Source organism: Ranitomeya variabilis, chromosome 6, assembly GCF_051348905.1.
Source record: "Ranitomeya variabilis isolate aRanVar5 chromosome 6, aRanVar5.hap1, whole genome shotgun sequence".
In the NCBI taxonomy this organism is placed as follows: Eukaryota; Metazoa; Chordata; class Amphibia; order Anura; family Dendrobatidae; genus Ranitomeya; species Ranitomeya variabilis.
The window spans coordinates 283,126,744-283,147,603 of NC_135237.1; the positions used below are offsets into that span (position 1 = coordinate 283,126,744).

At 43.6% G+C, this 20,860-nt stretch overlaps 1 protein-coding gene across 2 annotated transcripts in view; it reads left to right on the plus strand.

Annotated features, from left to right (window-relative positions):
- Window positions 1-20,860, plus strand: part of LPCAT1 (lysophosphatidylcholine acyltransferase 1) — a 159,408-nt gene that overhangs the window by 60,593 nt on the left and 77,955 nt on the right. For both annotated transcript variants that reach the window (XM_077269695.1, XM_077269696.1), the window contains exon 2: window positions 1,771-1,913. In XM_077269695.1, the coding sequence (XP_077125810.1) occupies window positions 1,771-1,913 (143 nt within the window). The remainder of the gene's footprint in view (window positions 1-1,770; window positions 1,914-20,860) is intronic.

Consider the following 20,860-nt stretch of genomic DNA (forward strand, 5'->3'; position numbering starts at 1 on the left):
GACAGACAAACAGACGGAAGTACCCCTTAGACGATTACATACATAGATAACATAATTTATAGACCTTTGTGGTTTAATTTCTTTGTCTGTGTGGATTGGATGGGTTGTTACACTTGGTGAGAATTTCATGTCAACAGCACCTTTAGAAATATATTTACTTAGAACATTTGTGACGTGTTCAATACTTCTTTCACTCGCTGTGTTTACTCCAGTATGGTCACTGCCAAGCTCTGCAATAACCCAAGAAAACTAGCTGCTACAACCAATCATTCATATAGGCCAATTGGACACCTGTTACGAGTAGTGTTAGGCTTCAGGGATGTGGTTTATGGAGCAAGAGGAACGACGCTATTCAATTTTATCTTTTCGGAAAAGTAAGCAATGTTTACAAAAATATGCAAAAGATGGTACCAAGGAGGCATAGCAATCCAGTATATACAATTACATACCTGTGTCATGGAAATGGACAGATCTTAGCTGAGGGAAACTCTCCTTTAAAAATGGTACAGAACTACAGCGAACTATATCTTCCAGGACTGTAATTCAGAATCTGATTTTATTAGAGAAGTCACTCCCATATACTTACCCTTGGTGACCTCAGAGGGGACTGATCAGTAGGATGTGGCTAGGATCTCAAAAAATTACGAGCACCCCAATTTTCATGATATCTGGATCAGGATGTCCCAGGTGGGAGATAGGAAATGTAGCATTGAATATCATGATTTTGGATTTCCATAGATGGGAAACATGGTATATACAGTATACTGTCATCCATCTGTCCCATATTAATTTGGCGCTGATCGGTAGGCCTCACCTCAATGTCAGTAAATGTGTTATGTTCACCTTTTCATCACAACCGCAAAAATATATCTCCTGTGGCTATAGGATTTATGGCCGTCACAGACAAAATCCAATGTTCATAACTGGACTTAGGTGCCAGAGTGTCTGATAGAATTTTTTTTTGAAAACCAGAAGCGTGACCTACTCATGGGTGAAGTCACTTGTCAGTCTCTTGTATACACTGAGCCAAGACTTGGTGTATGTTCTCCAGTAGATAACCTATCCTACTTTAATTACCTGTTCACAGTGGGGAACAGGGATTGGAATGAAGTGTTGGCTCTCTTTTCCTTCCCCAAATTATAATTAAGATGTGCTTCAACCCTCATATGAGGGTGATACGTCCCGTCTTAAGAGATGGCTTTATGGATTTTGGTCCCATTTTACTTTTAAATCTGACACTAATCATAATCTAGAGGCATTAAAGCAAGGCTGAAGTGTGCGTGCCACCGCCATCCCATCTGTTTCCAGTGATTTGAGTTAGAAAGTAAGTGATGATGATGATGATGCATCCTATCTTGGTGTCCAGCCTTACTGGCAGTATTTGAACAGACCTAAAGCAGTCTTATTGAAGCAAGAGTCTTATAGAAGCCGCAAAAGCTAAATAAAACTATAGTTGCCCCCTTTATTTTTTTGTTATTTTTAGAAATGGCACCACTCTGGTCAATAAGCTATATCAGGACATTTGGCTTTGCAGCTTAGCCTTATTTACTTGAATGCTAATGAGCTGCAGTACCAGGCACAGCCTAAGGACTAGAGTGGCACTGCTAGCAAAAGCCATGCTTTTTATTTATAGAGCTCTTAAAGTCTTCGTAGATTACTTTTTATTGCATTAAAACAGTGCATAATTTCACAATAGAGAATCCTTTCTATAACCAGTGAAATAATCACAAGTAAATTCCGCTAAACATGTATATATTTTGTATCTTTCAGATCGCCTTCTTGACGCTGACTCTCTTCCCCATCCGTCTGTTTTTTGCTGCATTCATGATGCTGCTGGCGTGGCCATTTGCCTTCATTGCTGCTATGGGCCGTACGGGGAAAGAGCTTGAACAGCCCATGTCCTGGTGGAGAAAGTGAGTGTAATGCAATGATTCTGCTACTGTAACTAAGATTGGCGCTAGCATGAAGAGAAAGACTTGTAGTAACAAACATGGACAGTGTTTCCTTGGTTTACTTCACTAGAGGAGAGTAACGAGCTCTTTCTGGGACTTCTGTATGAGGTTTCGCCTAAACAGAAATCCCTTGGTTTCTTCAGTATTCATATAATATCATGTTCATGTCTGCCATAAAGGCACTGCACTTGTCACACAGCATAAAACTTTACTTAGAAGTCCAGAAAACTCGTTCCACATTTACAACGGCAATATAACTGAGAAGGTCACAGGATCGGGATCAGAAGCCGAGAGACTAGGGGCGCATTGTGTTTGCCGCCACTGTCGGGTATATACGGTCACGAGAAGGGATATGCCATATGTCAGTGTAGGAAATATACTTAGCTACTCGGTAAAAGGGATATTCTCCACTTTTTTAAGTTATCCTCTATATGTGGGTCGGGGATAATTTCCTGATTATTGAGGATGCGACCTTTAGAAAGCCCACTGTTCCCGAGAACCGAAGCTCGTTTTAAATCGAGTAATGGGCGCTCTTGCACATCTCTGTTGTATTCATTCTTGATGAGCGTTCTGAAGACAAGCAAAATGCTGCACTCCCCATTAGAATTAATGGAACGGCACTGTGCATGATTGACTACCATACCATTCACACGGGGCTCCTTAGAGTGCGGTTCTCAGAATTGGTGGGCGTCCCAGTGGTCAGGCCCCCAACGATCAGGAAGTTATCTCCAATCCTGTGGAGAAGGGATAGCGTCCACACTTGGGAATAACCCTCTAAATAAGAGGCATCCTGACCCCTACCAACCAGACAGACATTTGTATATGGAATGTGAGCTATGGAAATGTTAGCGTATATGCCTGGAGCTTCACCTGCCATATACAGTTAGGTCCATATATATTTGGACAGAGACAACATTTTTCCAATTTTGGTTATAAACCTTACCACAATGAATTTTAAACAAAACAATTCAGATGCAGTTGAAGTTCAGACTTTCAGCTTTCATTTGAGGGTATCCACATTAAAATTGGATGAAGAGTTTAGGAGTTTCAACTCCTTAACATGTGCCACCCTGTTTTTAAAGGGACCAAAAGTAATTGGACAGATTCAATAATTTTAAATAAAATGTTCATTTCTAGTACTTGGTTGAAAACCCTCTGTTGGCAATGACTGCCTGAAGTCTTGAACTCATGGACATCGCCAGACGCTGTGTTTCCTCCTTTTTGATGCTCTGCCAGGCCTTCACTGCGGTGGTTTTCAGTTGCTGTTTGTTTGTGGGCCTTTCTGTCTGAAGTTTAGTCTTTAACAAGTGAAATGCATGCTCAATTGGGTTGAGATCAGGTGACTGACTTGGCCATTCAAGAATATTCCACTTCTTTGCTTTAATAAACTCCTGGGTTGCTTTGGCTTTATGTTTTGGGTCATTGTCCATCTGTAGTATGAAACGACGACCAATCAGTTTGGCTGCATTTGGCTGCATCTGAGCACACAGTATGGCTCTGAATACCTCAGAATTCATTCCGCTGCTTCTGTCCTGTGTCACATCATCAATAAACACTAGTGACCCAGTGCCACTGGCAGCCATGCATGCCCAAGCCATCACACTGCCTCCGCCGTGTTTTACAGATGATGTGGTATGCTTTGGATCATGAGCTGTACCACGCCTTCGCCATACTTTTCTCTTTCCATCATTCTGGTAGAGGTTGATCTTGGTTTCATCTGTCCAAAGAATGTTCTTCCAGAACTGTGCTGGCTTTTTTAGATGTTTTTTAGCAAAGTCCAGTCTAGCCTTTTTATTCTTGATGCTTATGAGTGGCTTGCACCGTGCAGTGAACCCTCTGTATTTACTTTCATGCAGTCTTCTCTTTATGGTAGATTTGGATATTGATACGCCTACCTCCTGGAGAGTGTTGGTCACTTGGTTGGCTGTTGTGAAGGGGTTTCTCTTCACCATGGAGATTATTCTGCGATCACCCACCACTGTTGTCTTCCGTGGGCGCCCAGGTCTTTTTGCATTGAGTTCACCAGTGCTTTCTTTCTTTCTCAGGATGTACCAAACTGTAGATTTTGCCACTCCTAATATTGTAGAAATTTCTCGGATGGGTTTTTTCTGTTTTCGCAGCTTAAGGATGGCTTGTTTCACCTGCATGGAGAGCTCCTTTGACCGCATGTTTACTTCACAGCAAAACCTTCCAAATGCAAGCACCACACCTCAAATCAACTCCAGGCCCTTTATCTGCTTAATTGAGAATGACATAACGAAGGGATTGTCCACACCTGCCCATGAAATAGCCTTGGAGTCAATTGTCCAATTACTTTTGGTCCCTTTAAAAACAGGGTGGCACATGTTAAGGAGTTGAAACTCCTAAACCCTTCATCCGATTTTAATGTGGATACCCTCAAATGAAAGCTGAAAGTCTGAACTTCAACTGCATCTGAATTGTTTTGTTTAAAAATCATTGTGGCAATGTCTGTAACCAAAATTAGAAAAATGTTGTCTCTGTCCAAATATATATGGACCTAACTGTATGTTAGATTAATGGATTAATTCAATATGCTTTCAGACCCTAGTTGAGCTTTTTATAACCGCATTTACCGTTACCAGACAAAAAGCCCAACATGCTGCACTATTTTGTCCGTTTATGGCCAGATCTTCTTGGAGTCTCCAACATAAGTATGAACAGAGGCTAAGTGTCGAGACTTAAGTGTTGCAGTGATGGAACTTTAAACCAGACCAGCGGCAGTCTAGGAAACCAGTAGCGCAGGAAGAACTTGAAAAGTGAATATCATATTATATGTACTTTCCTTCTTATTTTTTCAGTCAGACCAGAAATCTACTTTAGCTCTTGCGGACAACCTAACTTAGACTTAAACAACTAAAGGCCTCTACCATCCATAAATCACGAAAATGTAGTAATCTGCAGTATATTATGGAATTCACTAATGATAACCAAAATAATCTTGTTATGAATTCTAAAACTATAATAATCTAATGGGTAAGGTTTCTCCTTGTGGTGAGTGACATGCATTGTCTGGCATGCCAGTATGAGGAGACTTAATGCAAATTGTCACTCCAGAGAGGAAGAGTCCAAGTCTTCTTCCTCTCTAAAGAGACAATTTGCAAAGCTATAGTGACAAATTGTCTCTTTATTTTGGGTTTTCTAACCGGAATAATCTCTGTGACTGTTTGATGATCTATAATATCAAATAAACCAAGATACCTCAGTCTGTGCGCATAACAGGAGGTAGTTTGAAAAGATTTGGAGACAGGCATAGATGGGATTGAAATCAATGGCTCCCATGTCTCAACCAAATCACAGTCCATATAACACTTGTTTGTACTGATTTTTGTTCCTCATTCCTCCTCTGATACATTCTCATTCGACGCCATGGTATGTGACTCTGCATGTCTGATCCCGTAGCAGGTCTGGTTTGCTGACTTGGCTAATAGCTGTATACAAGCTCTATGGCCTTAACGAGAAGCAGAAAATAAAGCTAATCCACTTCTCTTTTTAGAGTAGCTGTGAGACGCAAATGTTCCTTTCTCAAATTGACATCTACCTTGTGTGTTTTTTATTTGTTTTAGTGCCAGTGTGCCCTCCTTTCCAAAAACATTTGGTACAAACCAGTTGAATGTTTTTTTTTTTTTTAAAAGGGGGTGGTATGGTTTTCTTTTTTTCTAATAAATTGACTCCATCCGGAGTGCTTGCTATGGAATAAGCAGATGAGAGTGCATTTCTACAGGACAGGGACTGTGAGCTTTACTGTAAAATACTGTAGGGTATGTCGGCAAATAAAAAACTCTCGGGTGCATTATAGAGCACTTAATAGCCTCAAGTAAAGACTTAAAGGGGTTGATAGGTACTTTACATTGATGGAGTCTTCAGAGGATAGGTCATCAATATCAGATCATTGGGGGTACGATCAGCTGTTCTGTGCTGCTAACGGCCAACAGAAATGAGCAGGTGAGGAGCAGAATTCAGCTGTTCATTGGCCTCAGCGGAGTACTGCATAGCCACCCCTGTTCCAATGAGTAGTAGGCTTGGATGTGGCAGGACCTGGCCGCGGCCACTGTACAGTTAATGGAGCTGTGTAGATCTGCTCCACAACTGGGCACATACGGCACCAAGAACTGCCGATTGGCGTGGGTGCTACACCATCGATATGATATTGATATATAGTACCAGACAACACCTTTAATGGTGTTTTCTGGGAATAGAGAGATTTTTTTTTTATTAATGCATTCCCTAACTACCTCAACTAGAAACCGTACATTCAAAATTTGCCGCCATCTAGTTACGCTGACAGGAACACTATCTAAAATGTTAGTAGGCCAGGTGTTATAGAAGCTGTAATTAACCACCCTCCCGTATGTGTAGTTAGAAGCGCCTCCGGCGGATAGTCTGCTGTAATACTGGCAATACCAGGGGTACTGAGGCTAAGATGAGGCTGCTTGCACTGCTGTCCACCCTTTCTGAGTCCGAAGAGGCTGCTGTGACCTAAAGAAAACTTCACAGTATGTTGTGTCAGGTATCTCAAGGTCCCAGCAGCCTTTTAGCATTCATAAAGCGTGTGCAGCAGTGCACGCAGCCTCATCTTCGCCTCAGAACCCTGGTATCGTCAGCATTACAGCAGACTATCCACCAGAGGCGCTAAACATGAGGAGATGGAGTTCCTTACTGCACATGCTCACTGGCACCAGTCCTGCTGTCATTCCCTTTTCTTTTCATTTTTTTTTATTCCAGGAGACCCCCTTTTAAATGGCATCTGTCAGATCAAAGTGCAATACTAAGCAGATTACCTAATTGGGTATATAGCCCCTATAAAAATCTTCCCTTTAGTGCTCTGATTGCTGCCTCCTTTCTGTAGATATTGAAGTTCATTAAATATGCTAATTGGTACGCCCTTTGGGTGATGAAGAGGCTCTGTGCACTGTCCTGCACAATGGTTTTGCTAGTCCCCGCATCCATCATTGGTGATTAGTTATTACTCCAGATAAGCCAGTGCTATCTGCCCCAGAAAGCCCAGGAAGGCAGTGCTGTCTGTCACCAGTGACGGAGGTGGGAGCTTGTAAAACCAGTATGGTGTACTGAGCCTCTTGGCCACAACAGGGGTGCAGCAAGCAGCCGAATTAGCATGCTTAATTAAAATTGATTTTATGCAAAGTGGACGCAGTGAGTAGAACACTAAAGGTACCTTCACACGAAACGACATCGCTAGCGATCCGTGACGTTGCAGCGTCCTCGCTAGCGATATCGTTTCGTTTGACACGCAGCAGCGATCAGGATCCTGCTGTGATGTCGCTGGTCGCTGAATAAAGTCCAGAACTTTATTTGGTCGTCCGATCGCTGTGTATCGTTGTGTTTGAAAGCAAAAGCAACGATACCAGCGATGTTTTACACTGGTAACCAGGGTAAACATCGGGTTACCAAGCGCAGGGCCGCGCTTAGTAACCCGATGTTTACCCTGGTTACCAGCGTAAAAGTAAAAAAAACAAACAGTACATACTCACCTGCGCGTCCCCCAGCGTCTGCTTCCTGACACTTACTGAGCGCCGGCCCTAAAGTGAAAGTGAAAGCACAGCGGTGACGTCACCGCTCTGCTGTTAGGGCCGGAGCTCAGTCAGTGTCAGGAAGCAGACGCTGGGGGACGCGCAGGTGAGCATGTACTGTTTGTTTTTTTACTTTTACTCTGGTAACCAGGATAAACATCGGGTTACTAAGCGTGGCCCTGCGCTTAGCAACCCGATGTTTACCCTGGTTACCCGGGGACCTCGGCATCGTTGGTCGCTGGAGAGCGGTCTGTGTGACAGCTCTCCAGCGATCAAACAGCAACGCTGCAGCGATCGGCATCGTTGTCGCTATCGCTGCAGCGTCGCTTAATGTGAAGGTACCTTAAAGGTGTGAAAATTAAATATAAATATATATAGATTTTATTTTCTTCCAGGGGGTTATATAGCCTGCAAGGCTATGTGCTTATTTAAACTGTCACTGTTGACTGATTTGCTCCCTTTAAAGGGAACCTGCCATCCCCCCCCCCCCCCAGGGCCTATTAAAGTAAAAGAGCCGCCTTCATTAGCACTAAGGCTGCATTCTGTGAAGGGGGCTCCTATGTTTATTATCCCTAGGAACGCTGAAATAATGACTTTTATAAATTTCCTGCCATACCTCTATTGAGTCAGGAGGTATGTTTTCTCCCCCTGACTCAACCGCCTCGCAGCCTTCCATCATCCCCCTGTGTCCTCCGGACGCCGCCTCCTCTTTGTCGTGACGTCACCGGCGCCTTTGTGTACACAAGTTGTATGTCTGGACAACCCTTTCTGTTTAATTAGGTGATGTGGAAGTGGAGAATAGAAGAGTCTCCTGTTGGGGATCTTTCTCTATTAGCAAAGACCGGAACCAATGTAAGGAACCTCTGTCGTTCTTCAGTAACATTATTGTATAACATGGCTGTCAGTTCACTAGCAGATATGTTCTATCATGCCACATTTCCCCTGAAACTGTTGTGATACAAGCTTATTGCCAGCATGGAGCCATTTAGAAAAGGGTTGTCAGGATGGAAACAAATTTCCCCTAATCAGTTAATATTTTGATCATCTGTTTTCTTGGCCTTCTATGAAGGTAACAATATTAGATTTGCAAAATTTCTACTAATGGCAACCATCATAGTGACTTTTGGATTTTCACAGATCTTGGCTATACATGCAGTGTCATACACTAGCTCTATTCTACTATTTCATTCATTGAAACTTGTATTTTATTCAATTAAATCCCTGGTGTTTGTATGCATAAGAGTCCAGTGGGTGGTCCAACCTGTGATTGACCACTTTCTATAGATGCAGAGTCATACATGGAAGACTGGCAATCACTAGTAGGACACCCACTGGATTCATGCATACAAACACCAAGGATTTCAATACATAAAATACACATTTTGCTGATCCTTATTCACAAAAATGTACACACGTTAAAAATTGTTAGTACCCCTCATTTAATGACAGAAAAACCCACAATGGTCACAGAAATGACTTGAATCTGACAAAAGTAATAATAAATAAACGATCTCTGAAAATGAACAAATGGAAGTCAGACACTGCTTTTCAACTATGCTTCCACAGAATATAAAAAAAAATGATAAAACTCATGAATTAGACCTGGACAGAAATGATGGTACCCTTAACTTAATATTTTGCTGCACAACCTTTCGAGGCAATCGCTGCAATCAAACGATTCCTGTAACTGTCAATGAGACTTCTGCACCTCTCGACAGGTATTTTGGCCCACTCCTCAAGAGCAAACTGCTCCAGTTGTCTCGTGTTTGAAGGTTGCCTTTTCCAGACGACATGTTTCAGCTCTTTTCTAAGATGCTCAATAAGATTTAGGTCAGGGCTCATAGAAGGCCACTTCAGAATAGTCCGATGTTTTCCTCTTAGCCATTCTTGGGTGTTTTTAGCTGTGTGTTTTGGGTCATTATCCTGTTGCAAGACCCATGACCTGCTACTGAGACCAACCTTTCGGACACTGGGCAGCATATTTCTCTCTAGAATCCCTTGATGGTCTTGAGATTTCATTGTACCCTGCACAGATTCTAGACACCCTGTGCCAGATGTGAAAATAGGAGGACAGGGAGCATATGATAAAGATGTATACAAACATAATCTTTATTAATACAAACATTACAAATAGACAACAGTAATACAATCAATAGACGTATTCCAATCGATCACGGAAAGGGGAATACCACCCCTCTACCACCCCGGTACTGAAACATAACTACACAAAGGGAGAAAACAGAGACTCCATGTGCAGAGTAGTAATAACAAGGCAAGCCCGAGTGTCAATAATATGCCCGGTAGTCCGAACACATGTGCTGGACTAAAATAACAGTGATAAATAGTCCATACCGCGACAGCATGAGTAAAGGGTGGACTTACCAACACAGGGGGGAGGCAGAGGAGAGGGATCCCGCCGGTAAAATGGCCCCGATGTGTCTCCACCCAGACTTTTTATATGACTTTGGGATTTTTGTTATTACCCTGTGCCAGTTGCAGCAAAGCAGTCCCCGAACATAACATAGCCTCCTGTTGTGAATTAGACTTTTTTGGCTCCCTCTTGTGGTCACTAGTGGTATGACTCTGAGATTGTCTTTCCCTAGTTTGGCACCCACCTGGGTCGTTAGTCCAGGGGTGTTGCTATATGAACTTCCTGAATGCTTAGTCTGGTGCCTGGCATCGTTGTAATCTGTCCTTTCTGTTTGCTCCTGTCTGCTGGTCCTTGTTCATGCAAAATTAAGCTAAGTCCTGCTTCTTTGTTTTTTGGTTATTTGTATTGCTCTTATTTTTGTCCAGCTTGTACTAAATGTGATTCCTGATTTTGCTGGGAGCTCTAGGGGGCTGGTATTCTCCCCCCGGGCCGTTAGACGGTTCAGGGGATCTTGAATATCCAGCGTGGATATTTTTGATAGGGTTTTTGCTGACCATATAAGTCATCTTACTATATTCTGCTATTAGCTAGTGGGCCTCTCTTTGCTAAATACCTAGCTCATTCTTACGTTTGTCTTTTCTTCTTACCTCACCGTTATTATTTGCTGGGGGCTTGTATCCAACTTTTGGGGTCTTTTCTCTGGAGGCAAGAAAGGTCTGTCTTTTCCCTTCTAGGGTTAGTTAGTTCTCCGGCTGCTGCCAACGTAGGCACGTTCCCCGGCTGCTGCTATTTGTGGTGCTAGGATTAGCTATACGGTCAGCCCAGTTACCACTGCCCTATGAGCTGGTTTTTTGTGTTTGCAGACTTGGTATTTATTGCAGAGACCCTCTGCCATTGGGGTCATAACAGTATGCCAGGCCAAAGTTGAATGTTTAATGCATTGCAGAAGTGGGATAATAAGAAAGGAAATTCTGAGTTTTTTTTTTTTTTGTTTTTTTTCCTCTTTCTTCCTCCCCTTTACCTCTGAGTGGCTTAAGCTTGCTGCAGACATGAATGTCCAGACTCTGATTACAAGTGTGGATCAGCTTGCTGCTCGTGTGCAGGGCATACAAGATTTTGTTACCAGTAGTCCTATGTCTGAACCTAAAATACCTATTCCTGAACTGTTCTCTGGAGATCGATTTAAGTTTAGGAATTTCAGGAATAATTGTAAATTGTTTCTTTCTCTGAGACCCCGTTCGTCTGGAGACTCAGCTCAGCAAGTTAAAATTGTTATCTCTTTCTTGCGGGGCGACCCTCAGGATTGGGCTTTCTCGCTAGCGCCAGGAGATCCGGCATTGGCGAATATTGATGCGTTTTTTCTGGCGCTCGGATTGCTTTACGAGGAACCCAATCTTGAAATTCAGGCAGAAAAAGCCTTGCTGACTATTTCTCAGGGCCAGGATGAAGCTGAAGTGTATTGCCAAAAATTTCGGAAATGGTCCGTGCTTACTCAGTGGAATGAGTGTGCTCTGGCCGCAAATTTCAGAAATGGCCTTTCTGAAGCCATTAAGAATGTGATGGTGGGTTTCTCCATTCCTACAAGTCTGAATGATTCCATGGCGCTGGCTATTCAAATTGACCGGTGTTTGCGGGAGCGCAAAACTGCTAATCCTCTGGTGGTGTTGTTTGAACAAACACCTGATTTAATGCAATGTGATAGAATTCAGACTAGAAATGAACGGAAAAATCATAGACGGCAGAATGGGTTGTGTTTTTACTGTGGTGATTCTACACATGTTATATCAGCATGCTCTAAACGCCTTACAAGGGTTGTTAGCCCTGTCGCCATTGGTAATTTGCAACCTAAATTTATTTTGTCTGTGACTTTAATTTGCTCATTGTCTTCCTACCCTGTTATGGCGTTTGTGGATTCAGGTGCTGCCCTGAGTCTTATGGATCTGTCATTTGCCAAGCGCTGTGGTTTTGTTCTTGAGCCATTGGTAAATCCTATTCCTCTTAGAGGTATTGATGCTACGCCATTGGCGGAAAATAAACCGCAGTTTTGGACACAGGTAACCATGTGCATGACTCCTGAACATCGGGAGGTGATTCGTTTTCTTGTTCTGCATAAAATGCATGATTTGGTCGTTTTGGGTCTGCCATGGTTACAGACCCATAATCCAGTCTTGGATTGGAAGGCAATGTCTGTGTCAAGTTGGGACTGTCAGGGAATTCATGGTGATTCCCCACCGGTGTCTATTGCTTCCTCTACTCCTTCGGAAGTTCCTGAGTATTTGTCTGATTATCAGGATGTATTCAGCGAGTCCAGGTCCAGTGCTCTTCCTCCTCATAGGGACTGTGACTGCGCTATAGATTTGATTCCGGGTAGTAAATTTCCTAAGGGAAGATTATTTAATCTGTCTGTACCTGAGCATACCGCAATGCGTTCGTATATCAAGGAATCTCTGGAGAAGGGGCATATCCGTCCTTCCTCTTCCCCTCTTGGTGCGGGATTCTTTTTTGTGGCCAAGAAGGACGGATCTTTGAGACCTTGTATTGACTATCGGCTTCTGAATAAAATCACTGTTAAATTTCAGTATCCTTTGCCGTTGTTGTCAGACTTGTTTGCCCGGATTAAAGGTGCCAAGTGGTTCACCAAGATAGATCTTCGTGGTGCGTACAACCTTGTGCGCATTAAGCAGGGAGATGAATGGAAAACTGCATTTAATACGCCCGAAGGTCATTTTGAGTACTTGGTGATGCCTTTTGGGCTCTCTAATGCTCCTTCAGTGTTTCAGTCCTTTATGCATGATATTTTCCGGAAGTATCTGGATAAATTTATGATTGTTTATCTGGATGATATTCTGTTTTTTTCTGATGATTGGGACTCGCATGTAGAGCAGGTCAGGATGGTGTTTCAGGTTTTGCGTGAGAATGCTTTGTTTGTTAAGGGCTCAAAGTGTCTCTTTGGAGTACAGAAGGTTCCCTTTTTGGGTTTTATTTTCTCCCCTTCTGCGGTGGAGATGGACCCAGTCAAGGTCCGAGCTATTCATGATTGGACTCAACCCACGTCCGTTAAGAGTCTTCAGAAGTTCTTGGGCTTTGCTAACTTCTACCGTCGTTTTATCGCTAATTTTTCTAGCGTTGTTAAACCTTTGACGGATATGACCAAGAAAGGTTCTGATGTTGCTAACTGGGCTCCTGCAGCCGTGGAGGCTTTCCAAGAGTTGAAGCGCCGGTTTACTTCAGCGCCTGTTTTGTGCCAGCCTGATGTCTCGCTTCCCTTTCAGGTTGAAGTGGATGCTTCTGAGATTGGGGCAGGGGCCGTTTTGTCGCAGAGAGGCCCTGGTTGCTCTGTAATGAGACCATGTGCTTTTTTCTCTAGGAAGTTTTCGCCTGCTGAGCGGAATTATGATGTTGGCAATCGGGAGTTGCTGGCCATGAAGTGGGCATTTGAGGAGTGGCGTCATTGGCTCGAGGGTGCTAAGCATCGTGTGGTGGTCTTGACTGATCACAAAAATCTGATGTATCTCGAGTCTGCTAAACGCCTGAATCCTAGACAGGCCCGTTGGTCATTGTTTTTCTCCCGTTTTGACTTTATGGTCTCGTATTTACCAGGTTCAAAGAATGTGAAGGCTGATGCTCTTTCAAGGAGCTTTGTGCCTGACTCTCCTGGAGTCGCAGAACCAGTTGGTATTCTTAAAGAGGGAGTTATCTTGTCAGCCATTTCTCCGGATTTGCGACGTGTGTTGCAGAGATTTCAGGCTGGTAGACCTGACTCTTGTCCACCTGACAGACTGTTTGTTCCTGATAAGTGGACCAGCAGAGTCATTTCCGAGGTTCATTCCTCGGTGTTGAAGGGCATCCGGGAATTTTTGGCACCAGAGATCTGGTGGCTAGGTCCTTTTGGTGGCCTTCCTTGTCACGGGATGTGCGGTCGTTTGTGCAGTCCTGTGGGACTTGTGCTTGAGCTAAGCCTTGCTGTTCGCGTGCCAGCGGGTTGCTCTTGCCCTTGCCTGTCCCGAAGAGGCCTTGGACACACATTTCCATGGATTTCATTTCAGATCTTCCGGTGTCTCGGGGCATGTCTGTCATCTGGGTGGTATGTGATCGCTTTTCCAAGATGGTCCATTTGGTATCTTTGCCTAAGCTGCCTTCCTCTTCCGATCTGGTTCCTTTGTTCTTTCAGAATGTGGTTCGTTTACACGGCATTCCTGAGAATATCGTGTCTGACAGAGGATCTCAGTTTGTTTCCAGGTTCTGGCGATCCTTTTGTGCTAAGATGGGCATTGATTTGTCGTTTTCGTCTGCCTTTCATCCTCAGACTAATGGACAAACGGAGCGAACGAATCAAACTTTGGAGGCTTATTTGAGGTGTTTTGTTTCTGCGGATCAGGATGATTGGGTGACCTTCTTGCCGTTGGCTGAGTTTGCCCTTAATAATCGGGCTAGTTCCGCTACTTTGGTCTCGCCATTTTTCTGCAACTCTGGTTTCCATCCTCGTTTTTCCTCGGGACATGTGGAGCCTTCTGACTGTCCTGGGGTAGATTCTGTGGTGGATAGGTTGCAGCAGATTTGGAATCATGTGGTGGACAACTTGAAGTTGTCACAGGAGAAGGCTCAGCGTTTTGCCACCCGCCGCCGCGGTGTGGGTCCCCGACTTCGTGTTGGGGATTTGGTATGGCTGTCTTCTCGATTTGTTCCTATGAAGGTCTCCTCTCCTAAATTCAAGCCTCGCTTCATCGGTCCTTACAAGATATTGGAAATCCTTAATCCTGTGTCCTTTCGCTTGGATCTTCCGGTGTCGTTTGCCATTCACAACGTGTTCCATAGGTCTTTGTTGCGGCGGTACGTTGTACCTGTGGTTCCTTCTGTTGAGCCTCCTGCTCCGGTGTTGGTTGAGGGCGAGTTGGAGTACGTGGTGGAGAAAATCTTGGATTCTCGTCTCTCCAGACGGAGGCTTCAGTATCTGGTCAAGTGGAAGGGCTATGGTCAGGAGGATAATTCCTGGGTGGTTGCCTCTGATGTGCATGCGGCCGATTTAGTTCGTGCCTTTCACGCTGCTCATCCTGTTCGCCCTGGTGGTCTTGGTGAGGGTTCGGTGACCCCTCCTTAAAGGGGGGGTACTGTTGTGAATTAGACTTTTTTGGCTCCTTCTTGTGGTCACTAGTGGTATGACTCTGAGATTGTCTTTCCCTAGTTTGGCACCCACCTGGGTCGTTAGTCCAGGGGTGTTGCTATATGAACTTCCTGAATGCTTAGTCTGGTGCCTGGCATCGTTGTAATCAGTCCTTTCTGTTTGCTCCTGTCTGCTGGTCCTGGTTCATGCAAAATTAAGCTAAGTCCTGCTTCTTTGTTTTTTGGTTATTTGTATTGCTCTTATTTTTGGCCAGCTTGTACTAAATGTGATTCCTGATTTTGCTGGGAGCTCTAGGGGGCTGGTATTCTCCCCCCGGGCCGTTAGACGGTTCGGGGGATCTTGAATATCCAGCGTGGATATTTTTGATAGGGTTTTTGCTGACTGTATAAGTTATCTTACTATATTCTGCTATTAGTCAGTGGGCCTCTCTTTGCTAAATACCTAGTTCATTCTTACGTTTGGCTTTTCTTCTTACCTCACCGTTATTATTTGTTGAGGGCTTGTATCCAACTTTTGGGGTCTTTTCTCTGGAGGCAAGAAAGGCCTATCTTTTCCCTTCTAGGGTTAGTTAGTTCTCCGGCTGGCGCGAGACGTCTAGAACCAACGTAGGCACGTTCCCCGGCTGCTGCTATTTGTGGTGCTAGGATTAGCTATACGGTCAGCCCAGTTACCACTGCCCTATGAGCTGGTTTTTTGTGTTTGCAGACTTGGTTTTTATTGCAGAGACCCTCTGCCATTGGGGTCATAACAGCCTCCTCCATGTTTCACAGTAGGGACAGTGTTCTTTTCTTGATATGCTTCATTTTCCATCTGTGAACATAGAGCTGATGTGCCTTTCCAAAAAGTTCAATTTTTGTCTCATCTGTCCATAGGACATTCTCCCAGAAGCTTTGTGGCTTGTTAACATGTTTGGCAAATTCAAGTCTGGCTTTTTTTATGATTTTTTTTTTTTTTTCTACAATGGTGTCCTCCTTGGTCGTCTCCCATGAAGTCCACTTTGGCTCATACAGTGACGGATGGTGCGATCTTACGGTGATGTTCCTTGAGCTTGGAGTTCACCTTTAATCTGTTTAGAAGTTTTTCTGGGCTCTTTTGTTACCATTCGTATTATTCATCTCTTTGATTTGTCATCAATTTTCCTCCTGCGGCCACGTCCAGGGAGGCTGGCTACAGTCCCATGGATCTCACATTTCTGAATAATATGTGCAACTGTAGTCACAGAAACATCAAGCTGCTTGGAGATGGTCTTATAACTTTTACCTTTTAACACGCGTGTATCTTTTTCCTTCGCTTCCTCTGGTCCATATTGAGTGTGATACACACCATGTCACCAAACAGCACAGTGAGTATCTGTAGCCCTATATACAGGCCCACTCACTGATGCCAAGATTGTAGACACCTGTGATGCTAGTTAGTGGACACACCTTGATTTAACATGTCCCTTTTGTCACATTATTTTTAGGGGTTCCATCATTTCTGTCCAGGCCTATTTCATGAGTTTTATTTTTGTTTTTTAATTCTGTGGAAGCATGGTTGAAAAGCAATGTCTGACTTTAATTTGTTCATTTTCATAGATCTTTTATTTATTATCACTTTTGTCAGATTCAAGTTATTTCTGTGACCATTGTGGGTTTTTCTGTTATTAAACGAGGGGTACCAACAAGTTTGAACACGTGTATAACCTCCTGCCTGCATATCAGCTATTTTTAACATGACTAGTTCTCTTTAAGTTCTGTTGTCCCACAGTTCCATGTTCTGGAGCACAATGTCACATTCTCAGTGTGAGACTTTCAGCTCTTGGCAGGGCAGTAGAATAGAGCTAATGCATAATATCCAAGATTTGTGGAAATCTGAATGTCACTGTTATGGTTGCCATTAGAAGCAAGTTTGGAAATCTAATCTGTTGCCTTTATAGAAGGCCAAAACCAGTACGAAACAGCTGATCAAAATATGAACTGATTGGGGGAGATTTTAATCCATCTGGACAACCTTTTTCTAAATAGCTCCCCACTGGCAATAAGCGTAGATTACTGAATCGATTCCAACAAACCCATATATCATTCTACTCCTCGGCTTCTTCTCTGTACCATTGATCTGACTGCATGTACAATGAGACATGTTCCCCTTAAGTAAAAATAAAAAAAGGATATACATAATATATATTCTCATTTATGCTGCAGAAATCTTTTTCAGGACAGTAATTGTCAGTCATAGTTTTTGTTACCTCCCCTGACATAAGTCAGGAAGTCCAGATTTCTGTGAATGTACCCTGATGTATGACAGATGATTAGGAAAAAAGTCATCGGGAAGGACACACTAGATAGAGTTACAGAAAAGTATTCCAAGAATTTACAATTACTCTGACTTCAGATGCGCATTCCATTTTTATTTCTTCTGGGCTTGCTTCACTTGCTACTGAGAAACTGACTATAGACTTCTTCTGATTTGTGTTTTAGTAAATGCTTAAATTTCCCATAAAATACCAGTCCTGTATTATTTCTATGCTGTCCAGTTCCTCTGTTATTCCTCCTACAGATTAATAAATTGCCAACTTTGTGTTTTTCATTTCTTTAGTTGTCAAAGTGTTCTCCAATACTGTCTGACACTGTCCAGCCACTGCTATGGTGTGAGAATATGTGGAGACCTACCAAGACAACTGGACGTTACCATTCCATTCGTCTGGAATTTATTCAAACTACTATATTGTTACATAAGTTGAAAAAAGACTTGGGTTGATCACATTCCACCTTTTCTCTATCGCTAGATTTATAACCCACAATGCCATTTGTTGTGAGAAACTGTAAAATGATACAAAGCGCAATAGGGTCTCATCTGGGTATTAAGGTTAGGAGTTTGTTGAAATCTGCTCACCTGCAGGGGTTGTGTGTGTGACCCAACCACTATCATGGCCTAGTTGTCAGCTGCGGGAACATCCACAGATTAGTATACAATAGAGAGAGAAAGCCAGAGCGAGTAGACTTCAAGCGCTTTACTGATTCAAGAATGTGTCGGAGAACAAATTAGTTGAGGGTGGTTCATTTGTCAACGCGTTTCAGACTCCTTCCTCAGGACAACCACATGTGGAGGTGGCAACATAACATCCATGCAGTTTAAGTGCAAAAACTTTTCAAATAAGAGGGCCAAAATAAAAGGGCATGTGGAAAGGGAATCTCCTGTATTAAAAATGTACTATCGACAGATAAATCCATTGTTTTAGATGGTTGTAAATAACAAATTTTACATGCTCTTTCATCTTTTCTTTTTACCTTTCTTCTTTTACATGCTTTTATCTTCTACAGCTTATGGTTGGAAATAACAAAGCAATGGATTTCTGTCGATAGTACATTTTAAATACATGCAATTCTCTTTCCCCACCCCTTTTTGTTTTGGCGTTCTTATTTGAAATGTTTTGTTTTTTGTGCATGGATGTTATGTTGCCACCTTAACATGTGGTTGTCCTGAGGAAGGAGTCTGAAACGTGTTGACAAATGAACCACCTTCAATTAATTTGTTCTCTGGTCTGTTCTTAAATCAGCAGCTCACTTGAAGTCCACTCACTCTTGCACTCCCTATTTGGTGTGAGAAAAGCATCTAGCTCTTTTTTTTTTTTTTTTTTTAAATGCTGTTTATAGTCTGACTGCTCTAACTGTAAAGAACCCCTTCTTATTTCTTAGTTGCCAGAATTGCCTTTATTCCCCCTGTAACGAGTGCTCTCTGGTCCTTTGGTCTTTGGAAGGAATAACTCATGTCCTAATCCTTTATGTATTGGCCACACATACACTTATACATTAGAAATTAGATCTCCTCTAAGGCCTGTTCCACACATACTGGAAAAACCAGTACCGGAGATATCCGTGTCCGTAATACTTGTTGCAAAAGTATGCAGCATCAGTACCACACATACTGGCACCTGGAAGCAGTTGTACAGTTAGCGCTGTTCCCCGATGCCGGGTGCTGAAGACTGCTCTCATACTTCTCCCCTGCTCCGGCGATTAGTGCGAGCAGGGGGGAATGATGAGTTGCATTCAACTGATTACAGCAAGAGCAGGCTGCGGCTGATTGGACTATTACTCCCATCAGCCTACACCTGCTGCCGCTAATGACAGTGAGAGCAGACGGCAGCTGATGGGAGTATTCATCAGCTACTTCCTGCGCTATAAATAAAAACAAAAAAACTGCGTGGGTTCTCCTGTATTTTTGGTAGCCAGCCAGGCAAAACTGACAGCTGCATGCTGCAACCCCCCAGCTGTCAGCTTCAGCAAGGCTGGTTACCAAGAATAGAGGGGTGCCCATGCCTTTTTTAACTTATTTTTTGTTTCTTCTTTTCTTGGAAGCCGTGTGTCCACGTTCAGGATGGCCGGCGGTATCGTCGGAGCGGCAAAGCCGCTCGGCGCTAAGCCCCGCCCCCTTCTGGGACGCGATGATGCCAGATGTGTTCATTGTACACATCCGGGATCATCGCACCCCTCGCATAGGGCCCTGTGTTATTCCTTGCGGCGCCGCAGCGTCGCCGCAAGGAACACGGACATGCTGCGATCTGAAAAGACGCGCAGCATGTCCGGAGTCGCAGGGCCGCCGCGTGCGTGTTTCCACGCATAGTGGACACGGGATTTCAAAAAATCCCCTCCACTATGCTGGAACATCTGGACGCTGTGTGTTTGACGCTGCGGCCCCACGCAGCGTCAAACACGCAGTGTTTCCTGAAAGTGGACACACGGCCTTAAAGTTTAAATAAGCGTGGGTTCTCCCCCTCAAATTTTTGACAACAAGCCTTTATAAAGTAGACAGCTGGGGGCTGGTATTCTCAGGCTGCTAAGGGGCCATGGATATTGATCCCCCCCCTTCCCAGCCTAAAAATAGCAGCCCTCTGCTGCCCAGAAAAAGCACATTTATTAGATGTGCTAAATCTGGCGCTTTCCCGGCTGGCTCTTCCCACTTGCCCTGTAGCGGTGACAAGTGGGGTAATATTTGTTGGGTTGATGTCTCCAGACAATACAAAGATGACATCAAGTCCACGATTTAGCAATGGAGAGGCGTCTATAAGACTCCTATCCTTTGCCAATTCTATATAAAATCCTTTTACTCACACACATTTCCATTTTTATTTAAAAATGACAAACCGTTATACCACCTAACCCCCATTCCATTGAACCCCTTGTCTCCGGTAATAAAATAATAAAAAAAGCAACAGTGTTCTTCACTTGTCTGACATTCTATCCCACACAGTAATCCATGTCTGAGGATTAATAGCTTTCAACCTGGACGGTGTAAAGATGCGACCGTCCAGGCTGAGAACCACTTAGGAATAAGCTTCTGCGTGCGCAGCATCAGTGACTAGCGGTGACCTCATCGAGGTTACCGCGGGTCACTGAGGCTGCGTTCCCAGCTGGGCTGAACTGCCGTGACCTCAGCACCGTGAGATGAAGTCACTGAGTTCACTGCAGATTTCTCACTGATTCTATATTGTCACAGAGCCTCCAATGTCGTCATTCTGCAAAGGTCTTAAGTTGGATTGGCAAAAATACACACCCCTCCACCACCTTCTTTTGGCATCCCATTTTTTTCTGAATGTGGTGTAACCTACTTTTGTCACCTAGTCATGGCTTTGGTCCAGCCATGTTTCTGTAATTCCTACCACATTGTAATCTATAGCTGACATAAGAGTCTCCAGTTCGTTCTTTTTGTTCTCAAGTTTTATTGCATTTGCCAGCAGACTTTAATACTATTAGCACATTTAGTACTCCTTTCCTCCCTACTTTCCTTGCTCTTCCCAGTGCTCTCTAAATACTCCTTGACCCTCTCTCTCTCTTCCCTTTTTAGGACACCTACCATCCCTCACTCATATCCTAGTTTAAAAGCTCCTCCT